Genomic DNA, 20,328 nt, shown 5'->3' on the forward strand with positions numbered 1-20,328 from the left:
ACACACACACACACACAAAAGAGCCACGAAATAATTTGCTGAAATGTTGAAAGAGGATGTAGTGAACAGGCATGTGGTTAGGAAAAACCAAGACTGATAACATTGTCCTCCCACTCTTAAACATGAAAAATAGCTAGATCTTTGGTTTCTTTCATCAGAGTTTTTAAATTTTCATCATACAGGAATTGCATTTGCCAGATTGAGTAATTTGTTTTATTTCTGGTTACTAATATAGAATTTGTAGCTGTTGTTTTGTCAAACTTCAAACTCTAGTTGGTTACTATTAATTGGAAGGAAAGACTGACTTTTATGCTAACCTGTAACCTGGACCTTAATATAACCAGTTCTTTTCATTAGTCCATTACTTCATTAGGATTTTCTACAGTCACTCCTGTTACTTACAAAGAGTTTTATTTCTTTCTTCCCTCTCCACACAGCTTTCCTTGTCATGTGTTGTTAGATGCTGCAGAGGAGTGGTAAAAGAGGGCAGCTCTGTTTCCTTGTTCATGTTCTTAGCAGGAAAACATCTGGCCTCTCACCATTAAATATGACACTATCTGTGCAGGATTTATGGGTATTTTTTTTTAAGGTAGAGGGAGTGTCCCAACCCCAGTCTTGATTCCTGTTTGTTGAGAATTTAGCATAAATAAGAATTTTTCTTTACCTACTGATATACAGTGTAACATGAACGGGGGTCTGCTTGTTGTTGGGTTTTTGTCCCACCCTTTACCTCACAACTGTTTAGCCCCAAAGAAAATCACACATAGGTCTCCATAAATTATAAACCGATTGGCCCATTAGCTCTAGCCTCTCACTGGCTAACTCTCACATCTTGATTAACCCATTTTTTTGATCCATGTTAGCCATGTGGCTCTGTACCTTTTTTCAGTGGGGCAGCTCACATCCTGCTGCTTAGGTGGTCTGGGCAGGAGTGGGAGGAATCAACTTCCTCTTTCCCAGAATTCTCCTGTTCTCATTACATCATTTCTACTTCCTGTCCGGTTTTCCTGCCTATATTTCCTGTCTGGCCAATCAGCATTTATTTATAACATGATTGACAGAATACAGACAATTCTCCCGCAATATAGCTTTTCTTTTTTTTAGTTGGCTTGATATGATGACTTCCATTGACTAATGGCTGAATGCCAATGCACATTTGCAGACCTAAAATGAGTGGCACTTGTCTACAATGTACTTCTACTTTATAAGGAATTTAGTTCATGTTTGTGACTCCCATGAAACTTTCCTATCTTATGTGTGAGTTTGACATTAGGGTAAGCAGACCTCATAAAATGATACTGGTAGGATTCTATGCTACAATTTTCTAGAAATACATTATAGAAAATTGGTATAGTATCATCCTTAATTTTTTATAGAATTCACCAGTGAACTTAGGACTATCAGGAAAATGTAGACCCTTTAGTAGTTGGGGATTACTGCGAAGAAATGAGGTCACTAGGTGCATAAAGAGAGTATGAGGACTCTGACTCCCTCCTGCATCATTTTTACTTTTGATGTGGGAGTGTCATATATCAATCTGTTGATTTCATTGGTTAAGTTATAATAAACCAGCTGCTTGGCCTCATGGCTTGGAACATAGATGGGAGGAGTAAACAGAATAGAATTCTGGGTGGAAGAGGAAGTGAGGTCAGACTCTGCTCTGCTCCCGGAGAGACTCTGCTCTCCGGATCACAGACGCCATGCTCAGCTCTCCCAGGTAGACGCGATAGCTCTGCTCTCTGAGGCACACGCGATGAAGATGGATGTAGGCTAGAATCTTCCCGGTAAGCGCACCTTGGGGTGCTTACAAACATTATTAGAAATGGGCTAGTCCAGGTGCGAGAATTAGCCTGTAAGGGCTAGAGTTCATGGGCCAAGCAGTTCTTTAAATGAATACAGTTTGTGTGTTGTTATTTCGGGCGTGAGCTAGCCAAGCGGCTGGGGTGTTGGGGACGCAGCCCCGCCGCCGCTTCCTATTTCAACATACTTTCTTTCTGGCCACCCTGTGGAGCAGGCAGTTTCTTCCCCACAAATTCTTATCCTGTGTATATGTATTGAACCATACTTATACACATATCTAAACATTTATATGTGCAACAACAATGACTAAAGAAGAGAAGGCCATTAATGGGGGGGGGGGTGCACATGAAGAGATAAAAAGGAAGAAAGAGAAGGGGAAATAATATAATAATTACATTTAAAGATTGAAAATAATGCTTCCTTTCTCAGTGAATTATTACTATCATTCAACGCTTCACTCAATTCAAAAACCTTGGAATTGCCTAAGAATTTTTACTAAAAATTTTACTAAAAAAAGTTACTAAAAACTTGCCATTTCTGTCTTCAAAACATTCTCCCCTTCTAGCTCTACCACTCTACCTGAGCACTACTGTTTATCTGGACTATTTCAATGACATACAACTTGAACCAACATCTTCCACACTTAATTTACAATGACATGACAATCATTATTACATTAAAAGAGAAATCAGATCACCATACCACAGTCCCAATGTAGAAACTTCACATCTAACTTCAGAACAAAAACTACAGTATTTATTATGTCCTGAAGGGCTAGAAAGCAAATAGCCTGGTACCACAAGGACTCTTCACACTTCCACCAGTGATTGATGGTAAATAGACCACTTACCATCCGTGAATAGGCTAGAATCCACTGCCTTACTATTCCCTTTAATGAAAATGCACATCTATAGAAATCTAAATGATTCTGGATTTGAACATGATGTCGGGTCATCACCACCATCCCAACCCCTAATTCATGCCATTAGCTAAATCTACTTATCAGCTCTCAGTTCATTAGAATGTAAGTTCCATAAAATAAAGCAACATTTACATTGTTCAGGCCAATAAGACTACCAGAAGCACACCAGATGCTTTATTAAACCTGATGGATAGACAACAGACTGAAAGTATCAAATGTATTTATTCTAGTACTCTCTACAGCTCTTTCCAAAAGATAACAGTGTCTGTGTTCCCTGTGCCTCAAAGAAGCTCTAAGTCAACAGACTTTTTCTCTCCTACAAAATTCTCTCCTATCAGATTATCACACAATTTAAGTATATAAACAGGACTTTTAGTAAATAGCTTTAGTCTCTGTTTTAAAACAGACAGAAGAACCTTCTGAGTGGGAAAAGTCAAGTAAGCCAGCTGGATTATGTCACTCATGGCAGAAGAAACAAGAGGGAGCTCTGTTAGAAAACACCTTGCAGACCTTCTGAGTGTGTCTGCCTCGTATCCAGCATAAAGATTTCCATCTGCAAGGGAAAGCTTTCAGAAAACAGTAGCTTAGGCAAACACACAACATGGAGCTTTCCTAGCTGCCATGTTTATTTACATTGAATTCTGGGTTGGCTCATCTGAAACAGCCCTGGTAAAAGTAAGCTTTCGTCATGCTTTGAGCGATTGATGTTTCTCATAAAAGCGCTGCAAGTATGACCTTTAATGTCCCCTGCACTACTCCTCTGCTCAGTGTTTAACTGGCTGCTCAGCCTCGACAACTTCCTACCTGCTCTTCATTCCCCTCAGCATTCTAAACACTAGACATGCTAGGAATGGGGGCTCACATACGTATTCCCAACATTAAAAAGGTGGACTAAACAGTGAGTTCTAGGATAACCTGGGCTAGCATGTAAAACTCTATCTCAAAAACAAATGAAAACTTCCTTTCTAAAACCCAAAACAACACAGTGTCAAACATCCTTTAACCGGATTTCAAAACATAATTTGAAAAGTCATTTAAATTTTACAAATGAGACAGGCTGAGAAGAACATGAGGAGATCCAGCATATTCTGTGTATCTCTGGAAGACAGTCTACTGAGTCTCATATGTAATTCAGTAACACCTTATTCTCTGCCTAACATTAAATGATAGTTACTCCTACGTTTTCTTTGAAGAAAAGCTTTAGCTTTTATAGTGGACCACGCAGAAACATTTTACAATAAAGTCTCTATCCATACTATAAGAATAGCTACTATGTAAGAATCATTTTGGCTCCCACTAAAATGCCTGGGTAAAACCTCTGAAGCTCTCAGAGCACTTATCACATTTCGTGCCATTCCGAGGGCCTCCTTATTATATAAGTCCTCTCTAAAGAGGCATCAATATCAATATGTGATCAGTGCTCTGTGTCTGTAGTTTTCTCATCTCTGAATTTAATCAATAGCAGATTGAAACTATTCAAGATAAAAAAAAAACAGAGCTTGGACTGAACTTGTGCATAGTTATTATAATGCCATAATTTCCTAAACATGATGTGGGAGTGTCACATATCAATCTGTTGATTTCATTGGTTAAGTAATAAACACACTGCTTGGCCTCATAGGTTAGAACATAGATGGGAGGAGTAAACAGAATAGAATTCTGTGTGGAAGAGGAAGTGAGGTCAGACTCTGCTCTGCTCCCGGAGAGACGCCATGCTCAGCTCTGCTGGATAGACACGATAGCTCTGCGCTCTGAGGCAGACGCATGAAGCTCCCCAGGATGGACGTAGGTTAGAATCTTCCCGGTAAGCGCACCTTGGGGTGCTTACACACATCATTAGAAATGGGCTAGTCCAGGTGAGAGAATTAGCCTGTAAGGGCTAGAGTTCATGGGCCAAGCAGTGTTTCAATGAATACAGTTTGTGTGTTATTATTTCGGGCATAAGCTAGCCAAGCGGCCGGGGTATTGGGGACGCAGCCCCGCCGCCCTTATTTCAACAATATATGTGACAACATTATCATTTACGTTGTCAAATATGTTGCAAATAATATAGAAATGATTTAAATTCTGGGAGGATGTTTTAGAGATTCGCAGTGAGGACCAACTGCCCATGGATATCATGGCTGCTGTAATCAGACATTACTAAACAATATAAAAGGGATGGCATGAATTAGGATTATTGGTAATGAATTTATCTTATGTAATCTTACTCGTAATATGAAGAATGCCAGGGTCATCTTGTAAACACTTCACTCAGTCTGGCAGCTATCACAGAGATGGAAGAACTGGGTCATGTTCAACACTGCACATATTTCTAACAATGATGAACAGTTAAATTCTTAACCCTTTCAGAGATTGTAATCACTAAATGGATGAACTCTGATTTCTTCTTTGGCAGCAATTTTTGAGAAATGGTACCCACAAACAGAGAAAGGATAAAAGGATAGAAAAAGGGAAACAAAAGGAGACATTGATTATGGTTAAATCTCTTTACTTATTTATCTAATTGTCACCATTTGGGGATTTTTTTAATGTTAGACAACATGTTTTAAAACTACAACAATCATGAAACTAAAAAAACTCAAACCATGCTGAGTATAATGGTGCCAACCTTTAACCCTAGCTACTCAGGAGGAAAGACAAGCAGATCTCTGTGAATTCAAAGCCAGCCTAGCCTACACAGAAATCTAGCTTAGCCAGAGCTATATAACAGGCCTGGTATCCACTCAGGTTCATCTTTATATCAAACTCAGTATTTCTAATGTTTAATACTGTAACATTTTTCTGACTAAAACCTATGATGAGTTTCACATGGTAATGTACAACATTTTATTAAGACTCATAGATTTCTACTAAGAGAAGGTGTTTATGCTCCAGAAACTCACCTACCATTAATCTTTCTTTTGTTTTACAAAGGTATCATTTTCTCTGATCGAAGGTCAGTGAAAACTAATGCCGTGGACTTGGAAAATAATTAGAAAATGGCTAACTATATGGAGTAAGGACTTGTCATGGAAAGGAGAGAGTTAGCAAATACAGAATTTACAGTTGATATTGTGTCAGCTGTAACCACACTATCTAGACGGTGCAGTTGAAATTTTGTGGTTATTTTGGACAGACACACACACACACCACCCTGGTATCTAAATTTGTTTTCCAGAAAAAAATAGAGAGCAAACCAAAAGCTCCCTTATTCTTAAAACATGTCGTAAATCATCTTGAGGAAATGAAGCCACATATGAAATGGTCCAGACTATGTCCATGGAGTGTGCTCATGACAATTCCCTCTATGCTAACAAACGTGCTCTCACCTTGAAAGTTGTGGTACCATAGAGTTTGGTGGTGTGAACCGTCTCTGGAAGAACATTAGTGATATTGGTGATGAATTCCTCCAAGTATTTACAGGACTTCTCCAAGTGTGTTGTGTTGATGATAATCTGAACAAGCTAGAAAACAAAAGCACATGCAATGCTAACTCACCTGAGGGTGCTCCACAGACCACCTTACAGGAAGAGTACTCCAAGAGAACATGCCAACCTCCTGGAACATCTTCAATTTCCCCATTTAAAGCAACACTTGTCACTATGTGGCAAATATGATCTTTTATTTACTTTTTTAAGGTTAAACTAAGATAAAAGCTGCTAGGCCCTACAAAAAATATAATTGCCAAATGAATCAAATAAACAGCCAGTAAAGCAATAAGCATAACTGAAAAGACAACACAAGTTTCAAAATTAGGCCTAAGGAAAGCACACATGTGAGACTACATTGTGAGAAGCCAACAAACGACCTTAGTTCATAAGAGAAGGGACATGAACACAGAAGGCAGAGAAGACAAAACCTCTGAACTTGACAGTTTCCCCAGTCTTCTCAATCTGTTTCCTCAGATAAAATGTATGAATAACTTCTAAGCCAGACAGTCACTCTGAACATTACAGTATTTGCTGTTGGGAGTGTCTCCCTCTTCTCATACAACAGATCTATGAGGAAGCTCATTCTGAACTAGAGATAGGGCATAGTGGTTGAGTACATGTTTGGAATCATGAGGCCCTGGCTGTTCCCAGCATTCACACACACACACATTCGCAATCACAAGTACTACTAAATGAAAGTCACCCTCATTCCTCTAGAAATGGAAAAGGAAGAGAAATAAGTAAGAATTTCACACTTTTTTTGTGTACCATCTTTTCAAAACCTGGAGACACAGGTTAAATGAGCATAATAATAATTCCCATGTTACTACAATAGAAATAAAAAGAAAGCAACTTTCTCAATTATGTAAGTTAACTGATCAACTCCAGAAAATCAGTTGCCCTCCGATACACTAAGGATAAGGATGCAGAGAGGGAAATCAGAGAAGCATCACCTTTCATGATAGCCACAAATAGCATAAAATATCTTGGGGTAACTCTGGCCAAGGAAGTGAAAGATCTATCTGACAAGAACTTTAAGTCTTTGAAGAAAGAAATTGAAAAGGACACCAGAAAATGAAAGGATCTCCCTTGCTCTTGGATTGGGAGGATCAACATAGTAAAAATGGCAATTCTCCCAAAAGCAATCTATATAGATTCAATGCAATCCCCATCAAAATTCTTCACAGACCTTGAGTGGAACTAATATTGAACCAGGTCATCTGACTTTTATCAGAAGTGTAGGATGGTAGCCCTGGAGTGTGGCTTGTTTGTGAGTATTGATCTGCTCTCTGACAAAGGAGGGCAAGACAAAGGAAGGAAAGAGAAAAGGAGGAAGACAGGAGTTTCCTACTACTTCTTAACTTTGAAACTATTTATATTCCTCATAGTCTATAGGAGGGAAGCTTTCGTTCTCTATTTTATTTTACATTTTTTATAAGACTATGTGTGGTAGCAAGGCTGGGACAGATGGGGAATGTCAGTATAGAGGACTAGGTGACTTTGGGCCTTTTAGTCTAATGAAACCTACTATTTTGTATATGTTCTAAAGAGCTCAAGTAGACCCAAGTATGGCAAAAAAATGGCTCTGGCAGACCTTGCCCTTCCTCCATTCCCTCTGCCTGGCTAAACTGTTAGGTTACATTGATAAAGTTAGCACCCTAGGTCTATTCCCTTATTTGGCCACTTCCTCCTCTTGAGGTTGACCACCAACATACAACTATCAAAGTATTTAAGTCCAGAAATCAGAAGCCCCCGTTTGGCTGACCTATTTAAGATGCCCAATCAAAACAAACCAACTCATCCTAACGTGCGCACAGTTTCCCTTTTTCACTTTAAAAAAGTACCATTGTTGTATGGTGGTATTTCCTAGACTTTCCCTGATGCAGTTTTACCTTTGTTGGATTTGTATAATAAACAATTGTTTTAAAAAAATCCAAAAAAAATTGTCACTTACCTCTTCTTCCAACCTCCCTTCTCCCACTACCCCCATGTTCCCAATTTTGTCAAGCGATCTTGTATGTTTCCAATTTCCAGGTGGGTCTATATATGTTTTTCTTTGGGTTCACTTTATTACTTAGCTTCTCTAGGATCATGAACTATAGGTTCAATGTCCTTTGCTTATAGCTAGTATCCACATATGAATGAGTTCATATCGTATTCATCTTTTTGGGTCTGTGTTACCTCACTCAGGATAGTGTTTTCTAATTTCATCCATTTGCATGCAAAATTCAAGATGTCGTTTTTTACCACTGAGTAGTTCTCTAATGTGTAAATGTACCACATTTTCTTTATCCATTCTTTGGTTGAGGGGCATCTAGGCTGTTTCCAGGTTCTGGTTATTACAAATAATGCTGCTATAAACACAGTTGAACAATTGCCTTTGTAGTATGATTGAGCATTTTTTGAATATATGCCCACAAATGGTACTGCTGAATCCTGAGGTAGGTTGATTCTCAATTTTCTGAGAAACCAGAAAGCTGATTTCCAAAGTGGTTGTACAACTTTGCATTCCCACCAGCAATGGATGAGTGTTCTTACTCCACATCCTCTCCAGCATAAGCTATCATTGCTGTTTTTGATCTTAGCCATTCTGATAGGTGTAAGATGGTATCTCAGAGTTGTTTTGATTTGCATTTCCCTGATGGCTAAGGTTGTTGAAAGAGGGTAGAAGGAGAGGGGTGAGGAGAACTTGAGGGAATGGGATAGTCGAGATGGAGGAAGGACAGAGATGAGAGCAAGGAAAGAGATACCTTGATTGAGGGAGCCATTATAGGGTTAGAAGAAACCTGGCTCTAGAGAAATTCCCAGGATCTACAAGGATGACTCCAGCTAGGACCCTAAGCAATAGAGGAGAGGGGGGTCCAATCTTGACTTGCCCTGCAGTCAGATTGACGAATATCTTAAATATCACCACAGAACCTTCATTCAGGAACTGATGGAAACAGAGGCAGAGACCCACATCAGAGCACTGGACTGAGTTCCCGAGGTCCAGTTGTAGAGTGGGGAGGAATGAGAATATGAGCAAAGAGGTGAAGACCATGATGGGTACACACACTGAAACAGTCTACCTAAGCTAGTGGGAGCTCACCAACTCCAGTTGGACTGGGAAAAACCAAGCATGGGACTAAACCAGTCCCTCTGAGTGTGGTTGACAGTTGCATGGCTGTGGTAGACTGAGGTGCCTTGCCTTCTCTGAAGATTGTATGGGGGTGGGGTGGGAGAGTATGAGAAGGGAGTGGAGGGAGTGGAGTGGGAACTTAGATTGGTATGTATAGAAAAAAGATAGTTTTAATATTTTAAAAAATAAATATATAAAAAAAAATAAAAAAGAAAGAAACTGTCATTTGCCTATGCGCCAGTCTGTCTCCTCTCTATTCAGAGGAAATCCTTCGTCCCTCTGGGGCATACAGTCTTCCCTGCATCTTGTTCCTTTCTCTTTTCCCTTGTCCTTTGTCTCCTATCTTGGACTCATTCCCTGTCCTTTGTCTCTCTGGGGCGAACAAGTCTCCTTGTGCTGAGAACTTGGTCCTTGGTGTGTCCTGTGGTGGTTCTTTCATGCTCACTTAAAAATTAAAAAGTAAGAGTATAGCATGAATAATAAAAACCCAGAGACAGATATTGGTGTTCAATTAGAAAACCAGAAAAGCAAAGCAGTCAAACCACTAGAGAAGTCTTACCTCTACCAAGGCTGGGTGACTGCAAACTAAGCAGCCTAAACCTTTCTCTCCTCTCATTTCATATTACCTCCAGGGATGTGATTAAAGGTGTGAGCCACCATCACCTGGATCTGTTTCTGCACTGATCTTGTGTAGCCCATGGTGGCCTTGAACTCACAGAGATTCATCTGCCTCTGTCTCCCAGATCCTAGGATTTAAGGTGTGTGTCACCACTGTCTGACCTCTAGTGGCTTTAGCTTTGCCTCTGGTCTTCAGGCAAGATTTATTTATATACCATGCATAAGAGGGACCATTGAATGATGTTGTGGAATATAAAACAAACTATGAGTGGATCTATAATCAGAAAGTGCATGCTCACCTCCTTTGTAACAGCCATTCCTGGGCCAAATACATAGTACATTATTCTCAGGACACGTATGATGGCTTCTACCAATAACTCATTAGTAATGAAAAGAACAAAGCCTTCTACTTACTACTACTGCCTGAAAAACTCGGGCAAGCAGCTACTTCCGAGGCACTAGCAAAGGACAAGAGGTACCAAGATGCAGCTATGAGATTCTCTCATATGAAAAGATGACTGTCACCAAGACTAACTTTTTCTGTTACTCCTCAGAAGTCACCAGACAGTGAAAATCTGTCTGGAAACTCTTGCCAGTCATCAAAGCATAATTCAGAGATGGCATTTTGGATAGAAAGCTACTGTCCTGTCTCTTATAAATTATCCCCAAATCCAACATTACTCTGGAAGAAAAGTACACCCCTTAAAATGAGCAATTCATTACAGTCTGTTGAATCTGTTTCTCTTTCAAAGGACAAAAATCACACTTAGATCATCTAAATCAAATTATTCTTTTTAAAAGTTTAAATTGTTTGAGTTTCACACAATTATATAATAAATCTTAGGCATTTCACCCCTTCAATCCTCATTATCTCCTCTGTAACTACATCCCTCCTACTTCCATGTCTTCTGTCTGTGTGACCTGCTGAGTTTAATTAGCTTCTTGCCCAGTTAAGGTAATTTACTGGAGCAAGGACAACTTATTGGTAGCTACATCACTGAAGAAGATGGTACCCCCTCCCCCCAAAACTACTAGGATTCAAACAGTCCCCCAGAAAGGAGGAAAGGGATTAAAGGTATAGATAGTGGCAAGGTTGCCTTGATGTAAGCATCAGAAATGGAAAGGAATTAAACTGGAGAATTAGAGATTTCCATTTTAAAATCAACATTACCTATAAGGAACACATTCTGTCTATCAAAAGAAATTCTAATAATAAGAGGAAACATGTCATGCTACAGAAATTTAAAAAAAAAAACAGTGGCAGTCAAAGAGAAAATTGTTCTGTTTTGCAGGATTTTGGCAGTTTAAAAAAAAAGAAAAAGGAGGTGGCTATGCTGGGTACAGTAGTAATTTATCATGACTTTAAAAAGATCTGTCAACACAAGAGATCACCATGAATTGCATCAGCGGGCTGTCAGTCACCCCTTATGTTTCACTGCCAACCACAGAATAGACTATTAAAACATTCCAGGATTATAACACATGCATGTCATTTTCAGAGGGAACTGTCTGTTAGTAAGGTCTGATGATCTCCAATCCTGAATGACAGCTTCCGAAATGATTGCAAAGGAGAGGCTTTGGAGGCTAACTTTGCACTGAAGGATGAAATGAAGTGTCCTGAGGTCAGACTATCATCAAAGTCTGAGCACCTTCCACGGTACCATTAAGCCCAACTCATATTTCAAACTATCCTCGACACTGTTTCAAGGACACGCAATTACCAACAGACTGCATATTAATTACCTCTCATATAAAGTCCTATGAAAACAGCCAAGGAAAGAAAAAAATTATAGTGTAAACAGCAACTAATAAATAAAGGACAGAAGTCACTTTATTAAGAATCCATCAGGAGGCTGAAGCACAAAAATTGAGTTTGAGCTCAGCCTGGGCTACATAGCCAGGCCCTGTCTCAAAAAACAAACAAACAAACAAACACACAAACAAACAAACAAAACTTCACACAAAGAAAATAAACAAAATCCCATTAGAAACAGAAAGTTTTTCCATCTGTCCTTGTTGGTATGAAAGTAAATGTGAGAGAGCCTCAGCACAGAATGCCCTGTGGAAACCACAGTCAGAGAGCTGCAGCACAGAATGCCCTGTGGGGACCACAGTCAGAGCTGCAGCACAGAATGACCTGTGGGGACCACAGTCAGAGCTGCAGCACAGAATGCCCTGTGGGGACCACAGTCAGAGCTGCAGCACAGTTTGCCCTTGGGGAATCACTGTACCAGCTCTTCCTCTAAATCTCTAAGGGACCCAAGGCACTATAGCAGGTATTCTATTCTGGACAACTGCAGAAAAGAAATGTGGCCATTACTTAAATAGTGATGTAAATATGTACCTAGGAGGTTTTAGTTCTCAACTATAAATTATTTATGTATCTATTTCTCTTAGATCTGCTTTTATCTTGTTTCCAGAAGCAGAAAATTTACCATCCCAAAACTTCCAGAAATTGATCCAAATCAATAAGGTGAGAAGTCACATACTTTTAATGATTCCCAGCTGCTAAATCCGCAAGGAGCAAAAACTAAACAGCAATGAAACACTGGTCTCATTCACAAGAATGAATTAACCTAGGACTGTAAGAGACTTTCTCTCACTCTCATCCCAGAAGGGCTCAAAAAGCTTTAGCCACCATTCAATTTATGCATCTTCAGGACCTAAACAATGGAATTACCAAAATAAATGGACTCCTAATTCCAACTTCCAAGGTTTCATTCAAGTTTTTGACTTAAAAGTATCTTAATGTAACTAACATGTGCCCTGCCACTGCTTTTGGGAGCAGGGGTGGGAGGTATATGGTGTGTGAGAGACATAACAGGTCACAGCTCTGATCATTTGTCTAAATCACAACAAAATAAAAGCAGCAGCTGTTGCTTCAGGTCTGCTGGGGGCTAATATCACAACTCTAAGTCTAGATGTTAGCTATGACCTACAAGCACACTTGCTTACATTATCAACTTGCTTACATTATTGTCATTTCTGCCAGTTACTGTAATTTAAGTTAATTTACTGTGAAAATGTGCCCATTGCGAAAGGAAGATACTCTAAAGGATACACTCATACCTTGCTTTCAGCTATCAGGCTACTGCGATAACAGGACTTAAAACACTAGAACTTCCCCCCAGTAACTACGTTCTTGGGAAGGAAAAGGCTGGTGTCAGCCAGAGGGGGACCTTGTCTCCTACAAAGAAACTTCATGTAATCTGACTACTTCAGACTTCTTGCAGGAGAGAATGGAACTCAGACAATAGTGGGTCCATGTGGAGCAGGACGATAACTTGACCAGGACTACTTAGGTATGCATAACCCTCGTGGCAGGGCCCTAAAGATGAACCTGGAGGGCACTGGATCTATTTGCTCCTCTTTCCAATGTGAACACTGAATCAATTTCCTTTCTCTGCTTTTCACTATTACTTGTCCCTGTGACTGATTCAATGAGTATGTGTAGCTGAGCCTCACTTGCTAAGCCTGCCAGAACCAAACTTTTATTCTAATGGTTCCAGTTTCAGAAAGAGCAAAGAACTGTTTCTTTGAGAAGAAAATCCTTTTCAAATGTTAACTGAACTAATTACTGATACAGAGCTTAAAATTAGTCATGTTCATTGTTTTTTAGCTCAAAATAGATATTAACATCAATATAGATACAAAAATACATTGAATACATTCCAAAAATTAAGTAGTAAAGAATCAGGTACAGTCTGTACTCAGTTCCTGAGAATACATCTTGATATAGACACATTTGATATAGAAATCTTGTTCTAAACTTTTAGTTTCTCCTAATTTAAAAAAAAATACATTCTATACTAGGCCTGATACTGTATGCATGCCCAGAAAATACAGTAATAACAATCAGTGTGTACTGGTATTCTCTATGGTCCAAATACCATTCTAAATACTTAGCATGTTCACTTAATGTTCAAATAATCCAGTGAAAAGTGATGCCATTGTACCCACTTAAACATAAAGCTCAGTCATTTCCCAAGAACACACTACTGAACAAAGGGGCAGCACTGGGAGCCAGTAAATCTGTGTAAAGGCAGACATGCACAGTCATCAACTGCTTGTTCTACAGACCTGGAAGAAGCAGTTTATGAAAAGATGCACCTCAAGTAGGTGTCATTCAGGTTTAGACAGCTAATTCTAGCTTGTAGAAGGTAGTATGAAACAAGTGGAAGAAAAGGAGCCATGAAAGCAGCAAGGCCAGGAGGAAAGAGAACAGAGACAGAACATAGAGAGAGAGAAGCAGTATTGTGTAGCCCCAAAGCAAAATAAGGCAGATTGACAGGTATAGCTTATATGGAGTTTTAAACTCTGAATGACCTGACATGCTGGGGAGGGTGATAAAGTAGTTATTTTCAACACTTTTCTTTTACTTGAGTATTCTGTAACACCAAACTATTTCTAACCAGAATGATAAAATCTTTACCTCTGTTGGCACGAAATAATTAAATTAGTTGATTCTGGGAGAAGAATAATCATGAAGATAGAGCTGACAAAGTATAAACTTTCTTTCCCAGTTGAGATTCAAAAAGGAAAAAATACAATGCAATGACAGTGAAAGAGTTTCTGACCCTTCCTTCCACTCTTCCTTGTTTCTATGCTCTCTGGGTGAGAAAAAAAATCTATATCATTTTCAGATACAGAAAGTTAATCCATGACAATTCTATTCCAAGCAATAGAAAACAAGTGCAGGAGAAGAAGGAGAAGATCCTAAATTATGGCTACATGAACTTCTAACTTTTAAAAACTGTTGTAACATAGCTCTATCACAGCCAGTGTTATATAGCATGGCGTTCTTTATCTCAACATAGAGAAAGACAGTCTCCATGACAGTGCTCATCTGGTTTGCAGTTGTCTTTGGCTTTGGTTAGTATAACATACATACATACATACATACATACATACATACATACATAATACATACATACTTACACACATGCATTATCGTTAACCATTTTCTGAATTTCATCATCATTCTTGACACTATGCAATTAGAAATGTTCATTATTTCTAGAGGAACTGATACTGAATCTGTACCAGACCTGTAAGAAAGAGATGGCCTGCAGCCTTTACCTCATGAAGAAAAAATTTCCCCTAACCTAAGCTCTCATGTTGGGCACAGTATCTTCAGTGAATGGCAATGTAAGTGTAACCATAAAATCCTAAATTTCCAAAGGAAAAAAAAATCTCATAACTTTCTAGTTTCAGGACTAGATATCAGCAAGTCAAACCTTCAGTTTATACTTTATCACAAGCAAGTGAAAGGACCTTTTCCCCTTTACGAGGAGAGGTGGTAAACCATTACTTTCTCTCTCAGGGTTCAATCACAAATCACCAGGCTTTTGTTCAACAGGTAACATGGTGATAGAGCAATTACCAATGATATCCAGAAGACATCGAAAACAATAAAAGTAAAGTAAGTCTAACATAAACCAAGAGACCCAAGTGCTAATATCCCTGGCATCAATAATAGATGTAGGCAAAGTGCATGCACAGGAATCTGGCATGGTCACCTTTACTCAGAGCTACTTTACCTCAGTAAGGCCAATGTTCTTTCTCTTAATGACATTCTGCAGAGAGTTGCTCAGAGTCCTGGTCAGTAACAGGTTTGTGGACTTACGGATCATGTCATCAACTTCAGTGGAGCTGAAATGTAAAGGATAAACCCAGTTGTATCCTAGGTGACTAGATTTGGGAAATGGGCAAGTGCAGCGTTCTTGCAGTAGAAACAGCTGTAGCTGGATTAGTAGAAACAGAAGCATCAGCAGTGGTAAAGGGAGGAGTAAACTGCTAATGTGTACTGTGTGCCAGAAAGTATTCCAAGTACATTAACAAATACCTACAAAACTCTGCATAGACTGCTTTCTTCACATTTGAATAATTTTCGAAGTGAAGGCTAACTTGCACAGATTAAAAAAAAGAGTCATTCTGAAGCCATGGAACTTCACTTTGGATTTTATACTTCCAGCATCAGTTATAACATTATGCATATAAGACACACATATACACACACATACACACCTATGACAGAGTTAAAAACTAAAAAAAAAATTAGCTTACATCTTCTTTAACTGTGTTCATCATCTTCATCACTTAAAACTACCCTTTTTATGTACTGCGAGGCTGTATGTTTCAGTTATTTGATATTTCTTTGCTAACAATTATTATTAATGCATTAAAAATTTATATTCAGGTTTTGATGTTTCATTTAAGCTTATACATTTCTTTCACTACTTGTTCTGTTAGTGGTTTAGATTTATGTAATTGCCTTCAGTAACCTCATGCCTTGAAGAAATAAAGAGTAGTATTTCTGAAAAAAAAAACTACCCTTTTTTAGTCTCCTTTTATAAGTTATAATACACACATGTGTATTTGTTAACAAACATGAATGTAACATTACAGGCTAGAATCTGTATATGAAGAAAAACAAATACAGATTTTTTTTTCTGAGATTGAATGACCTCACTTAAACAGTGTAAATAGACCCATTTTTCTGTAATTCAATGATTTTATTTTCTTTTAGGGGTAAACAGCATTCTATTTTATATGTGCCAGATTTTTATTATCAACTCAAATGTTAGGTGACTTTTAGGGTGATTCTATTTCCTTGCTATAGTGAATAGAGCAGCAATGCACATGGATGTACAAATATCTCTGTAGTAGGATGTGGAGTTCTCTTGATATAAATAACACAGGGTGGTTCTATCCTTAATTTTTTGAGGTACCTCTAGACTGACTTTCATAACCCCACCAGCCATGAATAAGGGTTCCTCTTCTCCATAACCTCTCCAACATATGCTGTTGGATTTCTTGATGATAGCTGTTGAGACCGAGGTAAGGTGGAATGAAAATTTCAATATTCTATTAAAATACTTTTTCTCTGAGTGACCTCAGAGATACACAACAATTGAAGTACTTACCTAGACAACAGAGCCTCCAAACTCTTTTCTTTTTTTTTTTAAGGTTAGAAAGACAAAACACCCCAAAATTCTTTACAAAGATTTACTTTCACAGTGTTCAGAAAAATAAAATCTATGTGTGTATTGTACTTTTAATGAAATGTTGGAATATCACTTTATTATAGGAGCCCCTGCCACTGATAAGAACTTTCAAAATAGCTGCATGGCCTCAGAATTTATAGATAAAACAACTTTTCATAATATGTAATAATTTCTGTCTGATGGAAGGGAAACGTTCATACAAAAAAATTAATAATTATTTTTAAAGCTGCATAAGAAATCTCCATCAAACACTTCTCTGACTTGGTGACCTTTGTTTGAGAGTACCGTTTCCCATGTTTCCCACTTGATACACTAAGTCTATTCTGAGACAGCTCTGAACTGAAGAAATGATCTCTGATCCCACTTACAAAGTAAATATATTCTAAGCTGAAAGGCAAATGTCAGCACAGTGTTAGAAAGAAAGTGCAAAATTCCTTCAAGTTGAGGAAATATTTCATTTAAATTATCAATGTAAACCTCATCATATGAAGTTTTGGATAAAAAACTTACAGATCAACTCTCAAAAAAAAAAACAAAGAAAAAAGAGGAGGAAAACACTCTAATATAACATCAAGAAAACAGTAAACAGTTTCATTCAAAAACTTAGAATTCAAATAGGAAGAAAAATATCTAAATAATTTATACACATCCCATATTGTATTTCCCCAAAAGAGTAAGTGACAATAGGCCATTTTGTAATTGACTTGAAATACTTTCCTGTCAAAAACATACATAATGAGATCTTAGAGAATGACCTCTGATGTGAGGTTATCCAATCACTAGGGTATATTGTAGAGCTACAACCATAGGATGGAAGCCATGGAGAAAAAAAAGTCTTGGTATTTATCTTTCAAAAGTAATCTGATTTCAAAAGGAGGCTTCTCTATAAAATTCATCTTGGTTGTGGATGGGAAAATTGTACAATACCCAAGGTTTGTTTTTCATTAAGAACAATAATTAAAAGAGCTTTTTACACTACCCAGGAGGCTGATGCAGGAAGACAGCAAATTTAAGGCCTGTGTGGACTACAGATGAGAATCAAGGTTGTGTTGAGCAACTTAGCAAGATCTTGCCTTAACATCTTAAAGAAACAAAGGCTGGAGACTTGCTTATTGGTAGAGAACTTGTCTAGCATACTAGAAGACCTATGTTCAACCCAAACTAGTAGAACAGTTAATAAAAAAAAGTGACTCAACCCAATTACGAATTATACTTATTTTCAGAAAAGCTTGACAAAAAATATGTTCTGTTCATTCACTCTTTTGTCAATTTACCAAGCGTAGGTACAGATGTAGTGTTGAGCCTTTGCAGGCACTACTGCTCTGTGCAGGGTGGCTGCTGTGCTAATCTTGAGTTACTGCAGCAGTTACTATTAGCATTTAGGTCCTCAGGTAAGTAAAATCCTCCTTGGAGATAAAGACCTTCTTTGAGCTTCTTAATGTCTTTACTACTAAACAGCACCTAACTAGATATTTGCCAAAAGATATAAAGACTAAACCAATAAATCAGCAAAGAAACAAAGAAGCCTGTGGTTATGATAGACACACTAGCAGAGCAGTAATACTGTTTCCAAAGACTGTGTTATTGCTCCATTCTCACTATAAAATTTTATCTAGTAGAATAGTAGAGTAGGTTAAACGATAATTTCTAGTATTTTTTTCACTGGTATTGTTTAAAATGCAAAATATATATTTTTACATCATTCAAAAGCTATTCCTGTCCACCATACTATAAAAAGCAGTATCCTATGGTGAAAAGCTTATACTAAGGCTTCCAAACTCATAGCTAAAGAAACAGAAAACATTTTACATGGTAAATATTTTAGAGAAAGTAATGAATTTAGCACTGGACTGATTCCCATTGTCATCTGTTATACCTTAGATGAAGATCTTCTGAAAACTTCAGGCAGGCGTAGATGAATTCTTTAATCTGGTTGTAAACTTTTGGCACAAATTCAGAGAAAGGAAACTTTTTGGGAAATGGCTGCTGTAAACGTAAGAATTAATGAGAGAAAGTCACTAAATCCATTGAAGACACTTGAAAATTACTTAAAATGAAAAAACCAAATTTTTCCTACTTTGTGAAGTATAGATCTAACAGTATCAAATGTTAAAAGAAAACTACAAGAGATTTCTAATACTTAAAAGAGTAAGACTAGTGTGCAAACTAGTTTTTAATGTCAATTTGATGCAAACAAGTGAATGTGGAAGAAAGAATCTTAATCAAGAAAATGCCTCCATAGGATTGGGAGGCAGGCAAGTCTGTGGGGCATTTTATTTTTTAATTATTTCTATTTATTTATCATTTTAGTTTATATACATTTGTGTTTCACCAGTATGTATACATGTACACCTCGTACATTCAGTGCCTGAGGAGGCTATAAGAGGGTGTCAGAAACCATGGAACTTGAATTCCAAGTGATTGTGAGTTGTCAGGTATGTGTTTAGAACTGAACTTGGGTCCTCTGCAAGAGTGGCCACAGTGCTTTAAAGCACTGGGCAATCTTCCTAGCTCTAAAGAATTTCTTGGTTAATGGTTGCTGTGGAAAGGCCCAGCTCACTGTGGAAAGGTAGTCCTGGTTGTATAAGAACACAAGCTAAGTAAGCTATAAGCAAGCAAGCCATTAAGCAGCATCCTCTACAGTATCGGCTTCAGTTCCAGGTTCCAGGTTCTTGCCAGGAGCTCCTTTACTGACCTCTCTAGAGGATGCACTGAGACCTGAGAGTTGTAAGATAGAATAAATCTTTCCTCTTCCAAATTGCTTTTGGTCATAGTGTTTCAACACAGCATAGAAATCCTACGTCAAAAACTATTACTGGGTTATGGGATAAGTCTGCGGCAGAGCTGAACACATGTTATTAAGAGAACTGTGGAATTACTCTGAAACTTTGGACTAGAAAAGTTCATTGAGTATTTGAGGCTTAATGAGCTATTGTGGGACTTAGTAGTTAAGAATGTTGAAAGTCAAGCTCCTTGGCAATCAGGGAAATGCAAATTAAAACAACTTTGAGATACCATCTTACACCTGTCAGAATGGCTAAAATCAAAAACACCAATGATAGCCTTTGCTGGAGAGGCTATGGAGGAAGGGGCACACTCATCCATTGCTGGTGGGAATGCAATCTTGTGCAACCACTTTGGAAATCATTGTGGGGATTTCTCAGGAAATTCGGGATCAACCTACCCCAAGATCCAGTAATACCACTCTTGGGAATATACCCAAGAGATGCCCTATCATACGACAAAAGCATTTGTTCAATTATGTTCATAGCAGCATTATTTGTAATAGCCAGAACCTGGAAACAACCTATATGTCCTTCAATGGAAGAATGGATGAAGAAAGTGTGGAATATATACATATTAGAGTACTACTCAGCAGTAAAAAACAATGACTTTGCGAATTTTGCATGCAAATGGATGGAAATAGAAAACACTATCCTGAGCGAGGTA

General features: G+C 38.1%; 1 protein-coding gene across 5 annotated transcripts in view; it reads right to left on the reverse strand.

The window, feature by feature from the left end:
- The window catches only part of Exoc6b (exocyst complex component 6B), a 550,902-nt gene that overhangs the window by 198,028 nt on the left and 332,546 nt on the right, over window positions 1–20,328 (reverse strand). For 4 of the 5 annotated variants that reach the window (XM_050164869.1, XM_050164868.1, XM_050164866.1 and 1 more), the window contains exons 15-17: window positions 18,755–18,864; window positions 15,412–15,523; window positions 6,034–6,168 (exon numbers count right to left, since the gene is read on the reverse strand). In XM_050164869.1, coding sequence (XP_050020826.1) covers window positions 6,034–6,168; window positions 15,412–15,523; window positions 18,755–18,864 — 357 coding nt within the window. The remainder of the gene's footprint in view (window positions 1–6,033; window positions 6,169–15,411; window positions 15,524–18,754; window positions 18,865–20,328) is intronic. The other variant, XM_050164867.1, reaches the window with a different exon arrangement.

Source organism: Alexandromys fortis, unplaced genomic scaffold, assembly GCF_014885135.2.
Source record: "Alexandromys fortis isolate MF-2015 unplaced genomic scaffold, M_Fortis_MF-2015_v1.1 scaffold_138, whole genome shotgun sequence".
Taxonomy (NCBI): domain Eukaryota; kingdom Metazoa; phylum Chordata; class Mammalia; order Rodentia; family Cricetidae; genus Alexandromys; species Alexandromys fortis.